Source organism: Cherax quadricarinatus, chromosome 15, assembly GCF_038502225.1.
Source record: "Cherax quadricarinatus isolate ZL_2023a chromosome 15, ASM3850222v1, whole genome shotgun sequence".
Lineage (NCBI taxonomy): Eukaryota > Metazoa > Arthropoda > Malacostraca > Decapoda > Parastacidae > Cherax > Cherax quadricarinatus.
In genome coordinates, this window is record NC_091306.1 from 14,260,638 (window position 1) to 14,286,620 (window position 25,983).

Sequence of the window (25,983 nt, forward strand, 5' to 3'; positions counted from 1 at the left end):
CATGGTGTGGTGAAAGGGTGTGTTGGTATGGTGTGATGGCATGGTGTTTCTCGCTCAACAATCCACAAGTTGACAACCGGGCCTTCATAATTTGTTCAAGAATCGACTGAATTGCTTTCCCTTGTATACATGAGCGAGGTCACATAGCAGTGTCTTTGTACTCGCATGTGGCTGCAGCATCGAGTCGCAGCTCCTTGCCCTGTCTCTCCGTTGATCACGTGTGAACAGTAGTAGTAGTAGTTAGTAGTTGTCAAAGGTGTGTGTGTGTGTGTGTGTGTACTCACCTATCTGTGGTTGCAGGGGTAGACTCACATCTCCTGGCCACGCCTCTTCACTGGTCGCTACTAGGTCCACTCTCCACCTGCAACAAGGGCTTTGTCGTATCCCTTCTTAAAGCTATATATGGATCCGGTCTCCACTACATCACTCTCTAGATTGTTCCACTTCCTGACAACTCTGTAGCTGAGGAAATACATCCTAACATCCCTGTGACTTGTCTGAGTTTTCAACTTCTAGTTGTGTCCCCTTGTTGCTGTGTCCCATCTCTGAGACATCTTAAGAACATAAGAACACAAGAAAGGAGGAACACTGCAGCAGGTGTTACAAAAAACGCGATTTCTAATAAGCATAGAGATCTCCAGTGAATACTAGAAAGGACTGCCCTTCTAACATCCAGCCTGTTACTGGGTTTTCGTAACAATTAGTCAGTATCCTGGTCCAATTATCCATTAGAATTCAATAATAATTATTAGTGCTTCAAGATTGCAACTGGTAGGTTACTAACTAAAGAAATTAAAATTTAATAAATTTATTCACAATCAAGATGTCTAGGAGTATATTATCAACTTAAAATAAATTAATCATTTTAAACAAATTAATAATAATCACTTCTCTCGTGTACAGTAGTATTGTGTTGATGGCACATATTACATTTATACGTCTTAAGTACTGTATGGTACATTAACATTTAATAATACTTTATATATATATATATATATATATATATATATATATATATATATATATATATATATATATATATATATATATATATGTATATATATATATATGCAAATAAGTTTGTGTGTATGTGTGTAAGTGCTCTAAGTAGTTCGCTGTCTCACGACTCGACTAGACTTAAACTAGTGACTGACAAAGTCCTCACATCAACTAACTTCTTGACCACCTGGCAATCAGAACAGCTTGCTTGGACAATAAAATGACTGATAAGCCGAACAACAATATAACAAGCAACTGCGACACAGAATCAGGAACAAGGAGATAATATAACGACACTAAGTAGGGACCATCAGCAGATCCTCCACAAAAGTCAAAAAAACTCCCATACTACTGAATCTAAGTTCAGCAAAAGAAAATCCCCTCCCATGACAGTACACAGATACCAGTACAAGTTAGGTCAGAAGCTACAGCTCAGGACCTGAGTTGCTCAGAGTGTCTATGCGACACACAACCTCAGTACAACGTCGAAAATCACTAAGTCTAGACAATGTTCTGTGAACAGAGTTCCACGGAATCTACAACAATAAAGCGACAAAGACGATCTTCCAACAAGGGCCAATAAAGAAGAGTTAGGCACGTCTTGTCAGGAATACGTCCAACCACCAAGAGAGTCTAGCCCAGACTGACTACTTCAGGAGAGGTGTGAACACCCCTCCCCCTCGATCACGTGATAGCTCCGTGGACAGTTGCTGCCCAGCAACACCTAGAAGCCGGCAGAGTAACGAGCCACGAGCGATAATTACAGTAGTCAGACAATCAAGACTTGAACTATGAGCACATAATAATAATATATGAATGTTACATCCTACCTAACAATATAACTAAGTCAAATAATAATATAAAGCAATATATTTACGATTTAGCTATTATCGTAAATATAAGCAATATAAAATTATATGAAAAGGTAATATACATTATATACATTGTGACCCATTCAGGGGTTGCAACAGCAGGCCTGTTGGCCCATACTTGGCAGGTCCTTTACAATCCATCCCACTAACAAAACATTTGCCCAACCCAATTTTCAATGGCACCCAAGAAATAAGCTCTGATAACTCTATCCACTCTCATGTGCAACTCCCACTCAAATCCAACCCCTCTCACTCATGAATTTATCCAACCTATATTTGAAACTATCCAAGGTTTTTATCCTATTGGTAAAGTGGAATATTCAAACGGCTTCAGGAAGAAATCAAAATATTCTTCCTTGAAGCCTTTTTATGCACTTCTCCGAGGCTATATATATATATATATATATATATATATATATATATATATATATATATATATATATATATATATATATATATATATAAATATATATATATATATATATATATATATATATATATATATATATATATATATATATATATATATATATATATGTCGTGCCGAATAGGCAGAATTTGCCATCTTGGCTTAAATAGCAACTCTCATCTTGCCATATAGGACAAGTGAAAATTTGTGCATGCAATAATTTCGCCAAAATCATTCTGAACCTAACGAAAAAAATATATTTGATTGTGTTTGTTTAGTATTAAATTACTGTAAACAAATCTAAAATATATTTAGTTGGGTTAGGCTAAAATAAATTGTTCTTGTTATAATAAGGTTAGGTAAGTTTTCTAAGTTCCTTTTGGTGCAAAATTATAAATTTTTACATTAACATTAATGAAAAATATATATCTTTAATTTTAAATGAGTTCTTGCTAATTGACCAGTTTTACATATTCGGCACGACATATATATATATATATATATATATATATATATATATATATATATATATATATATATATATATATATATATATATATATATATATATATATATATATATATATATATATATATATATATATATATATATATATATATATATATATATATATATATATATGCAAGGAATTCGCGAGAGCAGTGTTTCTGTGTGTATATATATATATATATATATATATATATATATATATATATGTATATATATATATATATATATGTATATATAAATATATATATATATATATAGGAGAAACTTTTAGAGAGGGTGTGGTAGGTAAGTTTGGGGTGCCAGGTGTAAATGATAATGGGAGCCCTTTGATTGAACTTTGTATAGAAAGGGGTTTAGTTATAGGTAATACATATTTTAAGAAAAAGAGGATAAATAAGTATACACGATATGATGTAGGGCGAAATGACAGTAGTTTGTTGGATTATGTATTGGTAGATAAAAGACTGTTGAGTAGACTTCAGGATGTACATGTTTATAGAGGGGCCACAGATATATCAGATCACTTTCTAGTTGTAGCTACACTGAGAGTAAAAGGTAGATGGGATACAAGGAGAATAGAAGCATCAGGGAAGAGAGAGGTGAAGGTTTATAAACTAAAAGAGGAGGCAGTTAGGGTAAGATATAAACAGCTTTTGGAGGATAGATGGGCTAATGAGAGCATAGGCAATGGGGTCGAAGAGGTATGGGGTAGGTTTAAAAATGTAGTGTTAGAGTGTTCAGCAGAAGTTTGTGGTTACAGGAAAGTGGGTGCAGGAGGGAAGAGGAGCGATTGGTGGAATGATGATGTAAAAAGAGTAGTAAGGGAGAAAAAGTTAGCATATGAGAAGTTTTTACAAAGTAGAAGTGATGCAAGGAGGGAAGAGTATATGGAGAAAAAGAGAGAAGTTAAGAGAGTGGTGAAGCAATGTAAAAAGAGAGCAAATGAGAGAGTGGGTGAGATGTTATCAACAAATTTTGTTGAAAATAAGAAAAAGTTTTGGAGTGAGATTAACAAGTTAAGAAAGCCTAGAGAACAAATGGATTTGTCAGTTAAAAATAGGAGAGGAGAGTTATTAAATGGAGAGTTAGACGTATTGGGAAGATGGAGGGAATATTTTGAGGAATTGTTAAATGTTGATGAAGATAGGGAAGCTGTGATTTCGTGTATAGGGCAAGGAGGAATAACATCTTGTAGGAGTGAGGAAGAGCCAGTTGTGAGTGTGGGGGAAGTTCGTGAGGCAGTAGGTAAAATGAAAGGGGGTAAGGCAGCCGGGATTGATGGGATAAAGATAGAAATGTTAAAAGCAGGTGGGGATATAGTTTTGGAGTGGTTGGTGCAATTATTTAATAAATGTATGGAAGAGGGTAAGGTACCTAGGGATTGGCAGAGAGCATGCATAGTTCCTTTGTATAAAGGCAAAGGGGATAAAAGAGAGTGCAAAAATTATAGGGGGATAAGTCTGTTGAGTGTACCTGGTAAAGTGTATGGTAGAGTTATAATTGAAAGAATTAAGAGTAAGACGGAGAATAGGATAGCAGATGAACAAGGAGGCTTTAGGAAAGGTAGGGGGTGTGTGGACCAGGTGTTTACAGTGAAACATATAAGTGAACAGTATTTAGATAAGGCTAAAGAGGTCTTTGTGGCATTTATGGATTTGGAAAAGGCGTATGACAGGGTGGATAGGGGGGCAATGTGGCAGATGTTGCAAGTGTATGGTGTAGGAGGTAGGTTACTGAAAGCAGTGAAGAGTTTTTACGAGGATAGTGAGGCTCAAGTTAGAGTATGTAGGAAAGAGGGAAATTTTTTCCCAGTAAAAGTAGGCCTTAGACAAGGATGTGTGATGTCACCGTGGTTGTTTAATATATTTATAGATGGGGTTGTAAGAGAAGTAAATGCGAGGGTCTTGGCAAGAGGCGTGGAGTTAAAAGATAAAGAATCACACACAAAGTGGGAGTTGTCACAGCTGCTCTTTGCTGATGACACTGTGCTCTTGGGAGATTCTGAAGAGAAGTTGCAGAGATTGGTGGATGAATTTGGTAGGGTGTGCAAAAGAAGAAAATTAAAGGTGAATACAGGAAAGAGTAAGGTTATGAGGATAACAAAAAGATTAGGTGATGAAAGATTGAATATCAGATTGGAGGGAGAGAGTATGGAGGAGGTGAACGTATTCAGATATTTGGGAGTGGACGTGTCAGCGGATGGGTCTATGAAAGATGAGGTGAATCATAGAATTGATGAGGGAAAAAGAGTGAGTGGTGCACTTAGGAGTCTGTGGAGACAAAGAACTTTGTCCTTGGAGGCAAAGAGGGGAATGTATGAGAGTATAGTTTTACCAACGCTCTTATATGGGTGTGAAGCGTGGGTGATGAATGTTGCAGCGAGGAGAAGGCTGGAGGCAGTGGAGATGTCATGTCTGAGGGCAATGTGTGGTGTGAATATAATGCAGAGAATTCGTAGTTTGGAAGTTAGGAGGAGGTGTGGGATTACCAAAACTGATGTCCAGAGGGCTGAGGAAGGGTTGTTGAGGTGGTTCGGACATGTAGAGAGAATGGAGCGAAACAGAATGACTTCAAGAGTGTATCAGTCTGTAGTGGAAGGAAGGCGGGGTAGGGGTCGGCCTAGGAAGGGTTGGAGGGAGGGGGTAAAGGAGGTTTTGTGTGCGAGGGGCTTGGACTTCCAGCAGGCATGCGTGAGCGTGTTTGATAGGAGTGAATGGAGACAAATGGTTTTTAATACTTGACGTGCTGTTGGAGTGTGAGCAAAGTAACATTTATGAAGGGGTTCAGGGAAACCGGCAGGCCGGACTTGAGTCCTGGAGATGGGAAGTACAGTGCCTGCACTCTGAAGGAGGGGTGTTAATGTTGCAGTTTAAAAACTGTAGTGTAAAGCACCCTTCTGGCAAGACAGTGATGGAGTGAATGATGGTGAAAGTTTTTCTTTTTCGGGCCACCCTGCCTTGGTGGGAATCGGCCGGTGTGATAATAAATAAAATAAATATATATATATATATATATATATATATATATATATATATATATATATATATATATATATATATATATATATATATATATATATATATATATATATATATATATATATATATATGGTTTAGAAAGACACGTAAGCAAACACTATGACATATTTATTAGAGAACGTTTCGGTTCTGGGACCTTGATCACTTCTAACATACAGAGGTAGAAAGACATTATATATATATATATATATATATATATATATATATATATATATATATATATATATATATATATATATATATATATATATATATATATATATATATATATATATAGGCGGAGAGTGAGGTGTGACGCACGTGACCTGAGGAATGTCATAAGAACATAAGAACATAAGAATGGAGGAACACTGTGGAAGGCCTACTGGCCCATGCGAGGCAGGTCCTTATCAAAACAACCTCTGCCTATGATGAGGACGGGTAGACGATGAAATCATGTGACTCCTGTGTTGTTGGGTTGGAGTCACATGATTTCATCGTCTACCCGTCCTCATCATAGGCAACGGTTGTTTTGATAAGGACGTGCCTCGCATGGGCCAGTAGGCCTTCTACAGTGTTCCTCCATTCTTATGTTCTTATGTTCTTATGACATTCCTCAGGTCACGTGCGTCACACCTCACTCTCTGCCTATATATATAATGTCTTTCTACCTCTGTATGTTAGAAGTGATCAAGGTCCCAGGACCGAAACGTTCTCTAATAAATATGTCACAGTGTTTGCTTACGTGTCTTTCTAAACCAACTTGTCAGTATTTATTACCAAGGTTTATACCATATATATAGATATTTTTTTTTATCACATTGGCCGATTCCCAGCAAGGCAGGGTGGCCCGAAAAAGAAAAACTTTCACCATCATTCACTTCATCACTGTCTTGCCAGAAGGGTGCTTTACACTACAGTTTTTAAACTGCAACATTAACACCCCTCCTTCAGAGTGCAGGCACTGTACTTCCCATCTCCAGGACTCAAGTCCGGCCTGCCGGTTTCCCTGAACCCCTTCATAAATGTTACCCTGCTCACACTCCAACAGTACGTCAAGTATTAAAAACCATTTGTCTCCATTCACTCCTATCAAACACTCTCACGCATGCCTGCTGGAAGTCCAAGCCCCTCGCACACAAAACCTCCTTTACCCCCTCCCTCCAACCTTTCCTAGGCCGACCCCTACCCCGCCTTCCTTCCACTACAGACTGATACACTCTTGAAGTCACTCTGTTTCGCTCCATTCTCTCTACATGTCCGAACCACCTCAACAACCCTTCCTCAGCCCTCTGGACAACAGTTTTGGTAATCCCGCAGCTCCTCCTAACTTCCAAACTACGAATTCTCTGCATTATATTCACACCACACATTGCTCTCAGACATGACATCTCCACTGCCTCCAGCCTTCTCCTCGCTGCAACATTCATCACCCATGCTTCACACCCATATAATAGTGTTGGTAAAACTATACACTCATACATTCCCCTCTTTGCCTCCAAGGACAAAGTTCTTTGTCTCCACAGACTCCTAAGTGCACCACTCACCCTTTTCCCTCATCAATTCTATGATTCACCTCATCTTTCATAGACCCATCCGCTGACACGTCCACTCCCAAATATCTGAATACATTCACCTCCTCCATACTCTCTCCCTCCAATCTGATATCCAATCTTTCATCACCTAATATTTTTGTTATCCTCATAACCTTACTCTTTCCTGTATTCACTTTCAATTTTCTTCTTTTGCACACCCTACCAAATTCATCCACCAATCTCTGCAACTTCTCTTCAGAATCTCCCAAGAGCACAGTGTCATCAGCAAAGAACAACTGTGACAACTCCCACTTTATGTGTGATTCTTTATCTTTTAACTCCACGCCTCTTGCCAAGACCCTCGCATTTACTTCTCTTACAACCCCCATCTATAAATATATTAAACAACCACGGTGACATCACACATCCTTGTCTAAGGCCTACTTATACTGGGAAATAATTTCCCTCTTTCCTACATACTCTAACTTGAGCCTCACTATCCTCGTAAAAACTCTTCACTGCTTTCAGTAACCTACCTCCTACACCATACACCTGCAACATCTGCCACATTGCCCCCCCTATCCACCCTGTCATACGCCTTTTCCAAATCCATAAATGCCACAAAGACCTCTTTAGCCTTATCTAAATACTGTTCACTTATATGTTTCACTGCAAACACCTGGTCCACACACCCCCTACCTTTCCTAAAGCCTCCTTGTTCATCTGCTATCCTATTCTCCGTCTTACTCTTAATTCTTTCAATAATAACTCTACCATACACTTTGCCAGGTATACTCAACAGACTTATCCCCCTATAATTTTTGCACTCTCTTTTATCCCCTTTGCCTTTATACAAAGGAACTATGCATGCTCTCTGCCAATCCCTAGGTACCTTACCCTCTTCCATACATTTATTAAATAATTGCACCAACCACTCCAAAACTATATCCCCACCTGCTTTTAACATTTCTATCTTTATCCCATCAATCCCGGCTGCCTTACCCCCTTTCATTTTACCTACTGCCTCACGAACTTCCCCCACACTCACAACTGGCTCTTCCTCACTCCTACAAGATGTTGTTCCTCCTTGCCCTATACACGAAATCACAGCTTCCCTATCTTCATCAACATTTAACAATTCCTCAAAATATTCCCTCCATCTTCCAAATACCTCTAACTCTCCATTTAATAACTCTCCTCTCCTATTTTTAACTGACAAATCCATTTGTTCTCTAGGCTTTCTTAACTTGTTAATCTTACTCCAAAACTTTTTCTTATTTTCAACAAAATTTGTTGATAACATCTCACCCACTCTCTCATTTTCTCTCTTTTTACATTGCTTCACCACTCTCTTAACATCTCTCTTTTTCTCCATATACTCTTCCCTCCTTGCATCACTTCTACTTGTAAAAACTTCTCATATGCTAACTTTTTCTCCCTTACTACTCTCTTCACATCATCATTCCACCAATCGCTCCTCTTCCCTCCCGCACCCACTTTCCTGTAACCACAAACTTCTGCTGAACACTGCAACACTACATTTTTAAACCTACCCCATACCTCTTCGACCTCATTGCCTATGCTCTCATTAGCCCATCTATCCTCCAATAGCTGTTTATATTTTACCCTAACTGCCTCCTCTTTTAGTTTATAAACCTTCACCTCTCTCTTCCCTGATGCTTCTATTCTCCTTGTATCCCATCTACCTTTTACTCTCAGTGTAGCTACAACTAGAAAGTGATCTGATATATCTGTGGCCCCTCTATAAACTTGTACATCCTGAAGTCTACTCAACAGTCTTTTATCTACCAATACGTAATCCAACAAACTACTGTCATTTCGCCCTACATCATATCTTGTATATATATATATATATATATATATATATATATATATATATATATATATATATATATATATATATATATATATATATATATATATATATATATATATATATATATATATATACATATAAATATATATACGTATGTATATATGTTGTTGAAAATAATAAAAAGTTTTGGAGTGAGATTAATAAGTTGAGGAAGCCTAGGGAACAAATGGATTTGACAGCTAAAAATAAGACAGGAGAGTTATTAAATGGAGAGTTAGAGGTATCGGGAAGATTTAGGGAATATTTTGAGGAACTGTTAAATGTTGATGAAGATAGGGAAGCTGTGACTTCGTGTATAGGGCGAGAAGGAACAACATCTTTTAAGAGTGAGGAAGAGCCAGTTGTGAGTGTGGGGGAAGTTCGTGAGGCAGTGGGTAGGATGAAAAGAGGTAAGGCAGCTGGGATGGAGGAGGTGAATGTTTTCAGATATTTAGGAGTGGACGTGTCAGCAGTTGGGTCTATGAAGGATGAGGTGAATCATAGAACTAATGAGGGGAAAGGGTGGAGACAAAAAAAATTTGTCTGTGGAAGCAAAGAGGGGAATGTATAAGAGTATAGTTGTACCAACACTATTGTATGGGTGTGAAGCATAGGTGATGAATGTTGCAACGAGGGGGTGGCTGGAGGCAGTGGAGATGTCGTGTCTGAGGGCAATGTGTGGTGTGACTATAATGCAGAGAATTCGTAGTTTGGAAATTAGGAGATGTGGGATTACCAAAACTATTATCCAGAGGGCTGTGGAGGGCTTGTTGAGGTGGTTCGGACAAGTAGAGAGAACAGAACAAAACAGAATGACTTCGAGAGTGTATAAATCTGTAGTGGAAGGAAGGCGGGGTAGGGGTCGGCCTAGGAAGGGTTGGAGGGATGGGGTAAAGGAAGTTTTGTGTTCGAGGGGCTTGGACTTCCAACAAGCATGCGTGAGTGTATTTGATAGGAGTGAATGGAGACAAATGGTTTTTAATACTTGACGTGCTGTTGGAGTATGAGTAAAGTAACATTTATGAAGGGATTCAGGGAAACCCGCAGACCGGACTTGAGTCCTGGAGATGGGAAGTACAATGTCTGCACTCTGAAGGAGGGGTGTTAATATTGCAGTTTTATAACTGAAGTGTAAAGCACCCTTCTGGCAAGACAGTGATGGAGTGAATGAGGATGAAAGTTTTTCTTTTTCGGGCCACCCTGCCTTGGTGGGAATCGGCCGATGTGTTAATAATATATATATATATATATATATATATATATATATATATATATATATATATATATATATATATATATATATATATATATATATATATATATATATATATATAAATTTTCAACAAACCGGCCGCATCCCACCAAGGCAGGGTGGCCCAAAAAGAAAAACGAAAGTTTTTCTTTTTAAATTTAGTAATTTGTAAAGGAGAAGGGGTTACTAGCCCCTTGCTCCCGGCATTTTAGTCGCCTCTTACAACACTCATGGCTGACAGAGGAAGAATTCTGTTCCACTTCCCCATGGAGATAAGAGGAAATAAACAAGAACAAGAACTAGAAACAAAATAGAAGAAAACTCAGAGGGGTGTGTTTATACATATATGCTTGTATACATATATGTGTAGTGTGACCTAAGTGTAAGAAGAAGTAGCAAGGTGTACCTGAAATCTTGCATGTTTGAGACAGACAAAAGACAGCAGCAATCCTACCATCATGTAAAACAATTACAGGCTTTTGTTTTACACTCAAAACATATATATATATATATATATATATATATATATATATATATATATATATATATATATATATATATATATATATATACATTATTGTACCCACGAACGAGAGGTACTGATCAATAACAACACTGCGACTAGCCAAGGAATCGAACCCATGCTGCTTTGGCCCGTCTCATGGTGAGCGAAAACTCATGACGCTCTAGTCCACGAAACCACACAAATCGCACTATGCCCCACTATGCGAATAATTTTTCGGGATACGAACAGTCTCTCGATCGATTTTTTGCTTCTGGATACGAACGAAATTTTAGGATGCGAACTTCCCCCCTCAAGGGAGGTTCCTTGGTGAGGGGCTCTTAATCAAGGGAATTGGATCTGTGCTCCACTTCCCTAAATTAATAATAATAATAATAATAATAATAATAATAATAATAATAATAATAATAACAATTATTATCATTATTGTACATAGGTACTAATAATAATACACTGCAGCAGGCCTGTTGGCCCATACTAGGCAGGTCCATCACAATCCATCCCACTAACAGAATATTTGCCCAGCTCAGTTTTCAATGCTACCCAAGCAATAAGCTTTGATAATTCTATTTACTTATGTGTAGGTTCCACTCACATCCAACCCCTCTCACTCATGTAATTATCCAACCTAAATTTGAAGCTACTCAAGGATTTAGCTTCGATCGAACCTTGGGTAGCTTTAACAAGAGATTGGACAAATATATGAGTGGGTGGGGATGGGTATGATTGGTGTCGTGGGTACATAATAACATTAGAAAGGAGGAACACTGCAGTAGGCCTGTTGGCCCATACTAGGCAGGTCCTTCACAGATCCAACCCACTAACAGAATAAACGCACCCAAGCAATAAGAGTCGACAATTATATTTACTCGTCTTGACTGTGTGCTGATGGAGATACAGGAAGCTGACATCGAAGAAATGCTGAACACTGACAATGATGCATCTGTTGTGAATTCCTTGAGTGATGGTGAAAGTAGATTAATTGTGATATATAAATAAGCTGTAGAGTTGATATTAGCATTATATTGAAGTATTTTGCCTTGCCTCCTAAGAGCAGGAATTCTGCTGGAACGGATTAATGCCATTTCAATTAATTTAAATGAGGAAAACTGACTCAGCATACGAACAAATCGGGATACGAACGAAGTCACTGAACGGATTAAATTCGTAAGCCGAGGTTCCACTGTATATATATTCTCTAGGGAATCACAGTTAGGTATACTCGGATGTGATTTCATTCACACACACACACATGTATATTTGCATGGATGTAACAGCTCGTTTATAAACAAGAGAAACGTGACTACGTTGCAAATGTATTGAAGCGCCAGAGTGTGAACCAAGACGGTTCACACTATCCAGGATGTCCATCAGTGGTAGTGTCAATGGCTTATCATGAGCCAGACACGCCCCTTCATACACGCTGTCTCCACTAACACCATCACCTCCCTTCTCCCTTGCTGCCACCATCACCAGCGATCACCAACAGTCTGGCTGGTCAGAGATTAGCAGATGGTCTATTAAGCCTCAATCACATCTTGCCCTGAATGACTTTCACAGGTTTAGCGCTTCGTGAAATGCAGTTCAGAATAAAATACCACCACCAGCATTGCCGCCAAACCTGATACTGTTGCTACATAAACTTTACCAATGTTTCTGTCACAACTTCTACTGCCACTACGGATGCTCCTCCATAACACACTTGAACCAAAGGAGAGTGGCAAACTTTATGCAACAAGTAAATGCTGCATGATTCTCTCTTCACAGTGTATCTTCACGTGACAGTTGGACCTTGTAGAAGCATTTTCACGCAGCAGTTAGTTCTTATAGAAGTCTTAGCCTTACAGCTGGTCCTTCTATAAGTATTTTCTCGTCATAGCTGGCTCTTGCAGAAGCATTTTCAGGTCGCAGTTGTCTCAGTATCTTCAGGTGACAGCTGGTTCTCGGTGGAGTGTGTTCAAGCTCATCCAGTAGGTTCGTTGGTCCAAATAATCAGGCAATAAAATCATGAGAAGGTAAAACAAGGCTCTTAGAATAGGTAGTTTCATGTTTCATCGCACAAATATAGATGTGTTAATTCCGACAGATTGTGGATGAAAAAATCCGCCGGTGGAGAAAAGCCTCATTCAGTAGTATCTTGATTGTGCAAATGTGTCTTATTCCATCGTCTCAGAGTTGTACTGTAGAAAGGTAATGTCATAGGTAATAGCTGTTGCGTCCTACTCACACGTTAATATAACAATCAAAATTAGCGGATGGGGGATCGTTTGTCTTCCACTCTTTGGTGTTGAATGATCCACAGTGGTTTAGCGCTTTGTGTATTTTAATGCAGTAATACAATGTAATGCATCTGTACTCGGCAAATTAATTTAAGCTTCCTGTGTTTTTACAGACAAATTGCTGTTCGTATGAGGTGGACTCGTTCTCGTCATCCGTCGCTCCCTCTGACTGTCAAGTCCTTCTGATGACGGATACTGAAGGAAATGCTATCCTCGGCAGCCCTCGACCGCATGGACACAATGATGATATGCAAAGCGCACCCGCAAACAACGATGGACGAACTAATTTTCTAAACACTTCTACAGAGGACGCGAAGAATTCTGACTTCAGAGATGGTGACATAAATTATGTCAACAGCACCCCTGACCGTGTGAACATGTCTAGGTGGGCGAAGAGAGGCCGCAAAGAAATGCTTTCAGAATCTGTAATTATTAAAACATCGAAGGTCCCCACCCTAGAAGGAAGGATATCTGGTGAATCGGATAGCTCAAACCGGAATGAGAGGCTTGCTTCACCAGAATCTCTAAGCTCGGTTGCTCCAGAACGCAGCGCAGGCAGAGGTAATAGGAGACTTTCTGATAATTTTAATATTAATACGAGAAACTCACTTTACGGATCGTCAAATATCGCTATGTCACGTGTCAAGAATTCTTTTAACCTCTCGGATTGTTCACTGATGAACCCAGGGTCAGCCCCTACTCTCAACACTGCTCGAGATTTCAATAGTGAAAGTGCCACATCAAATACTACTGGTGTGGATGTACTAGAAAGTGCTATACCAAGTACTTCAGGTGTTGGTGTGCTAGACAGCAATCATCAAGATACTGAGTTTAAGAGAAATAATTTCTCAAGGAACTCTTCCAGTTTCCAGACTTCTGTACAATTACGTAATAAAACGTGTGGAAATGAAAACATGCTCACAGCCTGGCCTTCCTCGCAGCTAGATCTTGTGAAAAGACGCAGTGCTGAGATTTCTGAACTTCGTCATGTTCTAGAGGATAAGATCAAAGGCCAAAACCCACGCTATAGCAGCCTTAGCAGCATCATAAACGGGTCCAGTGGGCGCAGGCTTAAATCGGAGCTTTTAACCAGTAACAAACGGTCTTCAAGTGTATATGGACACTTGCATAGAGACAACGTACGCCAAGAAAAGGATAAAGTGTCGTCTAGCTGTCTGCAACGAAACGATTATAGTGTCACCTCCAGCGCAGTTCGTCTCCGACAAGACAATAAACAACCAGCATCTTCCACCTCCAGGAACTCCCAGAAGCTCAAATACCTTATGAATGATCAGAAAAAGTCTTCCCCATTCAGTGATAAAAAGATCAACGAACCTCTCCTCTGTCAGAGGTGTTCCAGTCCAATCAATAGTAGCCCACGCCAGGTTCCCCAAAAAAATATTTCATATGTGGAGAATGAAGAGACTACATCCCAGGACCACACTCCCATCGGCTCGCTAGGGCCCAAGACTTCTACGTCGTCTGACAGTACCAGACACAGTGAGGATACCGAGAGAGTTACTTCTTCAGGTGAGCCACTGGTAACATGAGCCAACACCTTATCCTCCCAAGAGAACATTGGCTCTCTAATTTAATTCAAATCGTAGTTAAAGTGACCCTGAGATTGAACCGAAACTTTGTTATGTATTGTAAGGATTCCTCCAGGCCTAGGAAAATGGGAAGCAACTAAGTTCGATCTAAGGAAGGGGAGGTCAGATCCAATTCCTTGGTTTAAGAGCTTCTCACCGATGTCATGGAGCTTCCCTTGAGGGCTGACTTAAGACGCAGGATTCGTATAGGCTTAAAGGAAAATACAATACAAGCTGTTTAGCTATTGTAAATTGGATGAAAAATGTCATTTGAATGTCACAGCTCCGAATATTCTCGGAGCTGGACTTATACCGTCTAAATACTTAAGAGTGACAAACAGACTCTAATCTAAATTTTAATATTCCCCAGTTATTATTAATTCCTTAAAATGAACACACCGTACTCACTAAAGAGTAACAAGTAATGTTATTTTCACTGGACAGGGTCAGCAGAGACAGGAGAGACAAGAATCAACTATTACCCCAATTGTGATCCATGCATTTGGATTCGCTCGTGCACCACCGAGGTCACTCAGCCTCTCTCCGGCGTCAAGACAGGTTGGTTATGTTAGACATTACATTCAAATATTACTTATTTAGGATCTGTAGATGGCACGACACAGCATTTCAGCTTTACTGAGTCTCTTTGACTACAACAGAATCTACAAAGATATGTTTTCCTTGACAGGTGTGATCCCAACCTGGCTTCGAGGCGCTCTCTTACGCAACGGTCCTGGGCGCATCCAGGTGGGAGAGTATCAATATAACCACGTCTTCGACGGCTCGGCACTGCTACACAGGTAATCTGTTCTACAAGTTAATTTACTCTCCAGTTTTTGATGTATTTGTGTACAGTTAATGTTTCTCTCTGGCGGCCAGTGGACCATTACACAGTAGTTTACCACTTTAAAAAAAATTAGCGAATTTACGTATGCGGGGTAATTTGAACAAATTTCACCTAATTTCTTTGCTAAAATATCAAGTAAAAGTCACCAGTGTCGTAAATGGGCAAAAAAAAATTTAGCACTGTTATTTTATTTGTTAAAATGTTGTGTCTAAATTGAACCTGTGTTGTGTGTGAATGAATTTTTTCCTGACATAACCAAGTATATCAGTAGAAAACATCGCGCTCACATTACTTCTTGTGCTCAATGACCCACACGGGTTTACCGCTTAACTTAAATAAAACAGTTATATAGTATAACGTATACAGACGAAGCGAAGTGGCCAAATATTTTCCTCTCTATGAAAAAGCCAGCCTGCTCCCACTCGTTTAATTTTAGCGAGTTATATATTTGTAGATGAATGGTTCAGAGAACCGACATGTTGATAAATTAGACACATGTGCAACTCTTGGGTATCTTTATTGAGGAAACGTTTCGCCACACAGTGGCTTCATCAGTCCATACAAAGGAGAATCTTGAAGAACAGGAGGAAAATGAGGTAATCAGTCCCTCAACCTTGAGTCGATGTGGTCAGTCCATCAATCTTGAATATAATACGGCATACGTGCGGAGAAGGAGCTTATAAACCATTGGCAGGAGAGGTGCAGCAGTCATAGGTAGTGTCACATTTGTTCAGAGTTGAGGGACTGATTACCTCATTCTCCTCCTGTTCTTCAAGATTCTCCTTTGTATGGACTGATGAAGCCACTGTGTGGCGAAACGTTTCCTCAGTAAAGATACCCAAGAGTTGCACATGTGTCTAATTTATCAACATGTCGGTTCTCTGAACCATTCATCTACAAACCTGTCAGACACTGCAACTTCTTGGGATCTTAATACTTGGGAATTCTTCGCTTGCCTAATTCTTGGGCACGACCTACTTCCACATTGAACAAATGTGACACTACCTATGACTGCTGCACCTCTCCTGCCAACGGTTTATAAGCTCCTTCTCCGCACGTATGCCGTATTCTCGAGTTATATATTAACAAAGTGACAGTAGAGGTGTCGAGGAAGCGTCTTCAGGAGGTCCCTAATTACATTTCTGGATATGTGATAGATTTTAAAAATTACTCTTTTCCCAATTTTGGAATTTCACTGTTTTTTCACAGTGGTTATTCTCCATATATATATATATATATATATATATATATATATATATATATATATATATATATATATATATATATATATATATATATATATATATATATATATGGGAGACGGCCGATGGAAAAATATATTTTTTTTTTTTTTTTTTTTTCCAACAAGTCGGCCGTCTCCCACCGAGGCAGGGTGACCCAAAAAAGAAAGAAAGTCCCCGAAAAGAAAATACTTTCATCATAATTCAACACTTTCACCACACTCACACATTATCACTGTTTTTGCAGAGGTGCTCAGAATACAACAGTTTAGAAGCATATACGTATAAAGATACACAACATATCCCTCCAAACTGCCAATATCCCAAACCCCTCCTTTAAAGTGCAGGCACTGTTCTTCCCATTTCCAGGACTCAAGTCCGACTATATGAAAATAACCGGTTTCCCTGAACCCCTTCAATAAATATTACCCTGCTCACACTCCAACAGATCGCCAGGTCCCAAGTACCATTCGTCTCCATTCACTCCTATCTAACACGCTCACGCACGCTTGCTGGAAGTCCAAGCCCCTCGCCCACAAAACCTCCTTTACCCCGTCTCTCCAACCCTTTCGAGGACGACCCCTACCCCGCCTTCCTTCCCCTATAGATTTATATGCTTTCCATGTCATTCTACTTTGATCCATTCTCTCTAAATGACCAAACCACCCCAACAACCCCTCTTCTGCCCTCTGACTAATACTTTTATTAACTCCACACCTTTTCCTAATTTTCACACTCCGAATTTTCTGCATAATATTTACACCACACCTTGCCCTTAGACAGGACATCTCCACTGCCTCCAACCGTCTCCTCGCTGCTGCATTTACCACCCAAGCTTCACATCCATATAAGAGTGTTGGTACTACTATACTTTCATACATTCCCTTCTTTGCCTCCATAGATAACGTTTTTTGACTCCACATATACCTCAATGCACCACTCACCTTTTTTCCCTCATCAATTCTATGATTAACCTCATCCTTCATAAATCCATCCACCGACACGTCAACTCCCAAGTATCTGAAAACATTCACTTCTTCCATACTCCTCCCCAATTTGATATCCAATTTTTCTTTATCTAAATCATTTGATACCCTCATCACCTTACTCTTTTCTATGTTCACTTTCAACTTTCTACCTTTACACACATTCCCAAACTCATCCACTAACCTTTGCTATTTTTCTTTAGAATCTCCCATAAGCACAGTATCATCAGCAAAGAGTAACTGTGTCAATTAAGATAAGATAAGATAAGATTTCGTTCGGATTTTTAACCCCGGAGGGTTAGCCACCCAGGATAACCCAAGAAAGTCAGTGCGTCATCGAGGACTGTCTAACTTATTTCCATTGGGGTCCTTAATCTTGTCCCCCAGGATGCGACCCACACCAGTCGACTAACACCCAGGTACCTATTTGCTGCTAGGTGAACAGGACAATAGGTGTAAGGAAACGTGTCGGAATTTCCACCCGCCGGGAATCGAACCCGGGCCCTCCGTGTGTGAATCGGGAGCTTTAGCCACCAGACCACCGGGCCCCATAATTTAATCCCACCCCTCTCCCCAACACCCTAGCATTTACTTCTTTTACAACCCCATCTATAAATATATTAAACAACCATGGTGACATTACACATCCCTGTCTAAGACCTACTTTTACCGGGAAGTATTTTCCCTCTCTTCTACACACCCTAACCTGAGCCTCACTATCCTCATAAAAACTCTTAACAGCATTTAGTAACTTACCACCTATTCCATATATATATATATATATATATATATATATATATATATATATATATATATATATATATATATATATATATATATATATATATATATATATGTCGTGCCGAATAGGCAGAACTTGCGATCTTGGCTTAAATACAACGCTCATCTTGCCATATAGGACAAGTGAAAATTTGTGTATGCAATAATTTCGCCAAAATCATTCTGAACCTAACAAAAAAAATATATTTCACTGTGTTTATTTAGTATTAAATTACTGTAAACAAATCTAAAATATATTTAGTTGGGTTAGGCTAAAATAAATTGCGCTTGTTATAATAAGGTTAGGTAAGTTTTCTAAGTTCCTTTTCTTGCAAAATTATATTTTTTTACACTAACATTAATGAAAAAAATATATCTTTAAACGTAAAAGAGAAAATTTTAGAAAGGACTTAATTTTAAATGAGTTCTTGCTAATTGACCAGTTTTGCATATTCGACACGACATATATATATATATATATATATATATATATATATATATATATATATATATATGCGACTAGCCAAGGACTCGAACCCATGTTGTTTTGGCCCATCTCATGGTGAGCGAAAACCTCATGACACACTAACCCACAGGACCTACCCGTCGTATAACGATTTATTGATGATTTTTAATGTTTCATAGTGACTCTCAGATTTAGTTTTAAAGCAATATGTTTTGTTTATTTTGTTTAGATTATAGTGTAAGCGACATCAATAACGCAGCTGTGGTGATGCCCGAGATATTAACGTTTATTTATTCACTCGCTGATTGGGCGAGAAATTAATGTATAAGACTTTTCATGATAGTGATGTTAGGCGATAGTTTAAAATTTATTTGCTCCCCTGATTCTAAGAATTGTTCAAAGTATTTTGTAACTTAAAAGGGCGTATTTCCTATCTCCCTCAGGTTCCACTTTAGTGATGGTCTGGTGACTTATCAAAATAAGTTCCTTGAGAGTCGCAGCTACCTGAAGGACACTAGAGCTCAACGTATCGTTGTCAACTATTTTGGTACTCGAGCTCACCCTGATCCCTGTGCCACTATAATGCAAAAGTAAGTGTCGTTGTTGCTGCTAATGAAAGCAGCAGCAATGACAAAGTTCGCTTTTTCTTCCCCCTGCATTATTAATATTGTAGCAGTAAATGTCGCTGCTACTCAAACTTCTGCAGGACCATCCTGCAGAAGTAATTATCGCTGCTGCTGCTGCTGCTGCTTCTAAAACTAGGCATGTCGTGTGTGTGTATATTTAGGTCATTTTGATACCAGACCTCGCTCATTTTTCTTCAAGGCAATATAGTAAACGTTAGTATCGTTATTACTGCTGCTGCTGCTGCTGCTGCTGCTGCTGCTGTTGCTGCACCCAGATATGTCGACGTTAATTCCAGGATGATTTATGTTTATTTTAATCTCTAATTAGTGTCTTATATGAATGTTTGAATTTAGGTTTAAGGCATAAATAATCTTTTTTTTTAGCTTCGGGATAAATCCTACTAATATTTACACATATCGTATTTATACGATTATGGGGAATTATACATTTGCAACAGATCTTTGAAGACGTTTCGCCAGCCAGTGGCATTTTCAATTCAATCCAGAGATGAAATGCTATGACAGTAAGATGAGGTAATCAGTCCCTCATCCTTGAAGAACTGTACGCAGAAGACAGTGCAAGATAAGGTTATCAGTCCCTCACCCTGGAAACCTGTGTTCAGTCTCTTACTCTTGAAAAAATTTATTCATCGAGATTAAGGTACTTAACACCGGTTTCCAGCATAAGGGACTGATTACCTCATCTACTGTCATCGCATATCTCTATTGATATGAAAAAGCCACTGGAGGACGAAACGTCTTCGAATAAAGATAAGACGAGGCATTAGACACTTGATGCACATGTGTCTAATTCTTCATTTATCAATATTGTATACCATTGTTTTAATGTTACGTTTTATCTTATGCTAATAACAGTTAAGCTCACACTGAGCTTTGATTATCAGTAACATTTAAAATTACAAATATAAACACTTCAGTGTTGCTCCATATCAAGTTGGCCTAGACTGAGCCTAACCTTGTGGACACTACCACAGCATCACCAGCAAGTTCACCCTGGAGGACCACTTCACAGACAACGCTCAGATCAGCCTCTACCCGTACGGTGACGGTCTCTACGCCCTCACAGAGACGCCTTTCATCTACCGTATTGATCCTGATACCCTCAACACCCACGAGAAGGTAAGTGTTACACAGCTGCAACGTGTGACAGAAAGGTAAACCCTTATACGCAGGAGTGGATTATTAATAAGGTACGATTGGCATAGTGTTCAGGAAATACGTGAAAGTATTATAGAAAAGACATCGTAGTCATAGAATCCAGTATCATTAGTCTGTGATTACGGTTATAATAATTATATATATTTCCAATAAATAGATGAATGAGAAAACTTGGGTATCTTTATTTATCATTGAAGAAGCCTACTGTGTGGGCGAAATGTTTCGAAAGTAAAGATACTCAAATGTTGCAGGTGTGTCAGACTTTATTATATTATGGCACTACATATATATTAATATGAATCTGATACATTCTATGTAATATATACATTTAAATATTTATCTATAAACTTATCTGTTGGGCCTATGATTACGAGTGACTAGGCCTTACTGAGACTGGCTCTGCATATACATTATAATATAGCACGCTGTACACCAGCACACTTCGGGTCACCTCATGGACCAGACCCGGACCGGGACTACACCGGTGAGTCACACATCAGTCAAGACAAGTCTGAAGGTCTTAATTAATGATACAGAAATATGACGAATCTCTCATTTACTTGATTTACGCACATAACAAGGTATCACTTATTTCCATAGATTATTATTATTATCATTTTTTGAGGGTACTCATGATCTGCAGCCCCGGTCTCCTGGATTTAGAAAAAAAATCGGAACAGTTCTCTAAACCTGACTATCTGGAATAATTTATTCAGTTAGGACTGCAAATGGAATTTTTTTTAATGACTAAACAACTAAAACATCAACAGGTTTACTTCCTCTACCTTAATAAAACTGGTAACTTTTTTGTAAAACTATAAAAATTGTCACTATAGAGTCACTAGATGTTTACCAAATCCCTTGTATTCACCGTTATTCGTTCTACACAGGAGAGGCAGGAGGCACTTTCGCTACTAGAATAACTGAACACAAGAGGTCAGTGAGATCTAGCCAATCGAATTTGACAATCTTTCAACATATATAAACTTTGATTTAAGGACTCAGGAAAACATGTAGTGAATTTTCTCAATTGTATCTAGAACATCAAAGACATGCTCATTAATATATAGTGAGTAGGAGGGTAGTATATCACGTGAAGATGAAGTGACTAATGCATGTTAGCTTGGAAAGTGATGTAAAGGCTGAGTTGTACAAGTATGTTAACATGATGCTTGTTCTTTTTCTTGAGTATGATGTGGGCGACGGGTGAGGTGAAATTGGTCATCAGTCCTCTCTGAAGAGTAGTGTCTGCACCAGCAATAGTTAGAACTACTTCTAAACACTTCCCCACCAACACTATAATAATCACTCTGCAGGTGAATCTGACCAACCACATCGCTGTGTTTACCCACACCGCTCACCCACACGTGGACAGGGATGGCACAGTGTACAACATCGGCCAGGGAGTTGGGCCCATGGGTCCAAAATATCATATCTGCATGTTTCCAAAAAACAAGATAGACTCCAAAGGTAAGTTAAGGGAGATAAAAGGTGTTTATCTGCAACACGAACTTTAATATAGAAAATACATTGAGATCTAGAAGAACAACACAAAATAATATCTCACCTAACATTCTAGGCGGAAAAGTTTCATTGAATAAATACGTAACAGAAATCCACTTAAACACACACTACATCAACATTCATAAATGAAATGCGAAAAAAGGAATCATAAATGATTTCTAAGTAACGACAATAGGGATACAGAGACCATAATTGTTTAGTGAGAAAGAGGAAATACGGAAAGCATATAGGAAAAAAATATCTATAGTAACTTTAACAGTGACAAATTAATGTGGGACACATTAAAAATAGCTCTGTTCCTGTAATTAAAATATGATTGATAGATATAGTCTGAAAAAATCAAATAGGGATCAATATCGCATAAATGGACGTTAAGGAGCCAAAAGAATGGAGAGGATTAAGTTACTACTTCACCAGTCAGTGTTGAGGAAGTAGATCAATCTGTACAAGTTACATGCACAGCTTTAATAGCATTGTAGAACTATGAAGTCATAAATACTGACCGTTCGTAACTATGAGGTGGGATCAAGAGCTAGGATTCGATCTATGCAATCACAGCAAGGTAATCACACACACACACACACACACACACACACACACACACACACACACACACACACACACACACACACACACACACACACATACACACACACACACATAGTAGGTACAATTCAGTCTGGGGAACATAAAGTAGTCATCGGAGTGATGTATAACCCACCACAGAACTGCAGGAGGCCAAGAGAGGAGTACGAAGAAAACAACAGAGCGATGGTGGACACACTGGCTGACGTGGCAAGAAGAGCTCAATCGAGCAGAGCAAAGTTACTAGTTATGGGCGATTTCAACCACAGGGAGATCGACTGGGAAAACCTGGAGCCACATGGGGGTCCCGAAACATGGAGAGCCACGATGATGGATATGGTACTGGAAAACCTCATGCATCAACATGTCAAGCACACTACCAGAGAGCAGTTCAGACATAGAGGACATCACTTACGAAAGGCCCCTTGGAGCTAGTGACCACGTGGTTCTGAGTTTTGAATATATTGTAGAGTTACAAGTGGAGAGAGTAACAGGAATTGAATGGGAAAAGCCAAACTATAGAAGAGGGACTACACAGGTATGAGGAACTTTCTGCAGGAGGTTCAGTGAGACAGAGAACTGGTCGGAAAGTTAGTAAACGAGATGATGGAATATGTAACAACAAAATGCAAGGAGACAGAGGAAAGGTTTGTTCCCAAGGGCAATAGAAATAATGGGAAGACCAAAGCGAGTCCTTGGTTTACCCGAAGGTGTAGGAAGGCAAAAACTAAGTGCAACAGAGACTGGAAAAGGTACAGGAGGCAAAGGACCCAGGAAAATAAAGAGATTAGTCGAAGAGCCAGAAACGAGTATGCACAGGTACGGAGGGAGGCCCAGCGACAGTACGAAAACGACATAGCATCGAAAGTCAAGTCTGACCCGAAACTGCTGTATAGCCACACTAGGAGGAAGACAACAGTCAAAGACCAGGTGATCAGGCTGAGGAAAGAAGGTGGGGAACTCACAAGAAACGATCAAGAGGTATGTGAGGAGCTCAACATGAGATTTAAGGAAGTATTTACAGTGGAGACAGGAAGGCCTCTGGGAGGACTGAACAGAGGGGGACACCAGTAAGGAATATACCAACAAGTGCTGGATGACGTACATACAACTGAGGAGGAGGTGAAGAAGCTGCTAAGGGACATTGATACATCAAAGGCGATGGGACCGGACATCTCCCCGTGGGTCCTTATAGAGGGAGCGGATATGCTGTGTGTGCCACTAGCAACAATCTTCAACACATCCCTTGAAACTGGGCAATTACCTGAAGTATGGAAGACGGCAAATGTAGTTCCCATTTTTAAAAAAGGAGACAGAAAAGAGGCACTAAAATATAGACCAGTGTCACTGACGTGTATAGTATGCAAAGTCATGGAGAAGATTATCAGGAGGAGAGTGGTGGAGCACCTAGAGCGGAACAAAATTATAAACGACAACCAGCACGGATTTATGGAAGGCAAATCCTGTGTCACAAACCTTCTGGAGTTTTATGGTGAAGTAACAGAAGTAAGACACGAGAGAGAGGGGTGGGTTGATTGCATCTTCTTGGACTGCAAGAAGGCCTTTGACACAGCTCCTCACGACAGATTAGTGCAAAAGCTAGAGGATCAGGCGCGTATAACAGAAAGGGCACTGCAATGGATCAGAGAATACCTGACAGGGAGGCAACAACGAGTCATGGTACGTGATGAGGTATCACAGTGGGCACCTGTGACGAGCGGGGTCCCATAGGGGTCGGTCCTAGGACCAGTGCTATTTTTGGTATATGTGAATGACATGATGGAAGGGTTAGACTCAGAAGTGTCCCTGTTCGCAGATGTGTGAAGTTAATGAGGGGAATTAAATCAGATGAGGATCAGACAGGACTTCAAAGAGACCTGGACAGACTGGACACCTGGTCCAGCAAATGGCTTCTCGAATTTAACCCCGCCAAATGCAAAGTCATGACGATCGGGGAAGGACACAGAAGACAGCAGACGGAGTATAGGCTAGGTAGCCAAAGACTGCAAACCTCGCTCAAGGAGAAATATCTTGGGGCGAGTATAACACCGAGCACGTCTCCAGAAGCACACATCAACCAGATAACTGCTGCAGCATATGGGCGCCTGGCAAACCTGAGAACAGCGTTCCGATAACTTACCTGGAGGTTACCTGGAGGTTATTCCGGGGATCAACGCACCCGCGGCCCGGTCCATGACCAGGTCTCCCGATGGATCAGGGCTTGATCAACTAGGCTGTTACTGCTGGCCGCACGCAGTCCAACGTACGAGCCACAGCCCGGCTGATCCGGCACTGACTTTAAGTATCTGTAAGACACTGTACATCGTGTACGTCAGGCCCATACTGGAGTATGCAGCACCTGTTTGGAACCCACACTTGATCAAGCACGTCAAGAAATTAGAGAAAGTGCAATGGTTTGCGACAAGGTTAGTACCAGTGCTAAGGGGAATGTCCTATGAAGAAAGGTTAAGGGAAATCGGCCTGACGACACTGGAGAGCAGGAGGGTTAGGGGAGACATGATAACGACATACAAAATACTGCGTGGAATAGACAAGGTGGACAGAGACAGGATGTTCCAGAGAGGGGACACAGAAACAAAGGGTCACAATTGGAAGTTGAAGACCCAGATGAGTCAAAGAGATGTTAGGAAGTATTTCTTTAGTCACAGAGTAGTCAGGAAGTGGAATAGCCTAGCAAGTGAGGTAGTGGAGGCAGGAACCATACATAGCTTTAAGATGAGGTATGATAAAGCTCATGGAGCAGGGAGAGTGAGGACCTAGTAGCACTCTGAAGAGGTGGGACCAGGAGCCGAGTCTCTACCCCCGCAACCACAATTACATTCACACACACATTATATATATATATATATATATATATATATATATAT

The 25,983-nt window shown here is 39.7% G+C and overlaps 1 protein-coding gene across 1 annotated transcript in view; it reads left to right on the plus strand.

Moving 5' to 3' along the window:
* The window catches only part of LOC128692030 (uncharacterized), a 50,353-nt gene that overhangs the window by 12,406 nt on the left and 11,964 nt on the right, over nucleotides 1-25,983 (plus strand). The window contains exons 2-7 of the mRNA XM_070085169.1: nucleotides 13,386-14,802; nucleotides 15,306-15,419; nucleotides 15,550-15,661; nucleotides 19,625-19,771; nucleotides 20,803-20,947; nucleotides 22,303-22,456. Of these exons, the coding sequence (XP_069941270.1) occupies nucleotides 13,458-14,802; nucleotides 15,306-15,419; nucleotides 15,550-15,661; nucleotides 19,625-19,771; nucleotides 20,803-20,947; nucleotides 22,303-22,456 (2,017 nt within the window). The 5' untranslated portion in view covers nucleotides 13,386-13,457. The remainder of the gene's footprint in view (nucleotides 1-13,385; nucleotides 14,803-15,305; nucleotides 15,420-15,549; nucleotides 15,662-19,624; nucleotides 19,772-20,802; nucleotides 20,948-22,302; nucleotides 22,457-25,983) is intronic.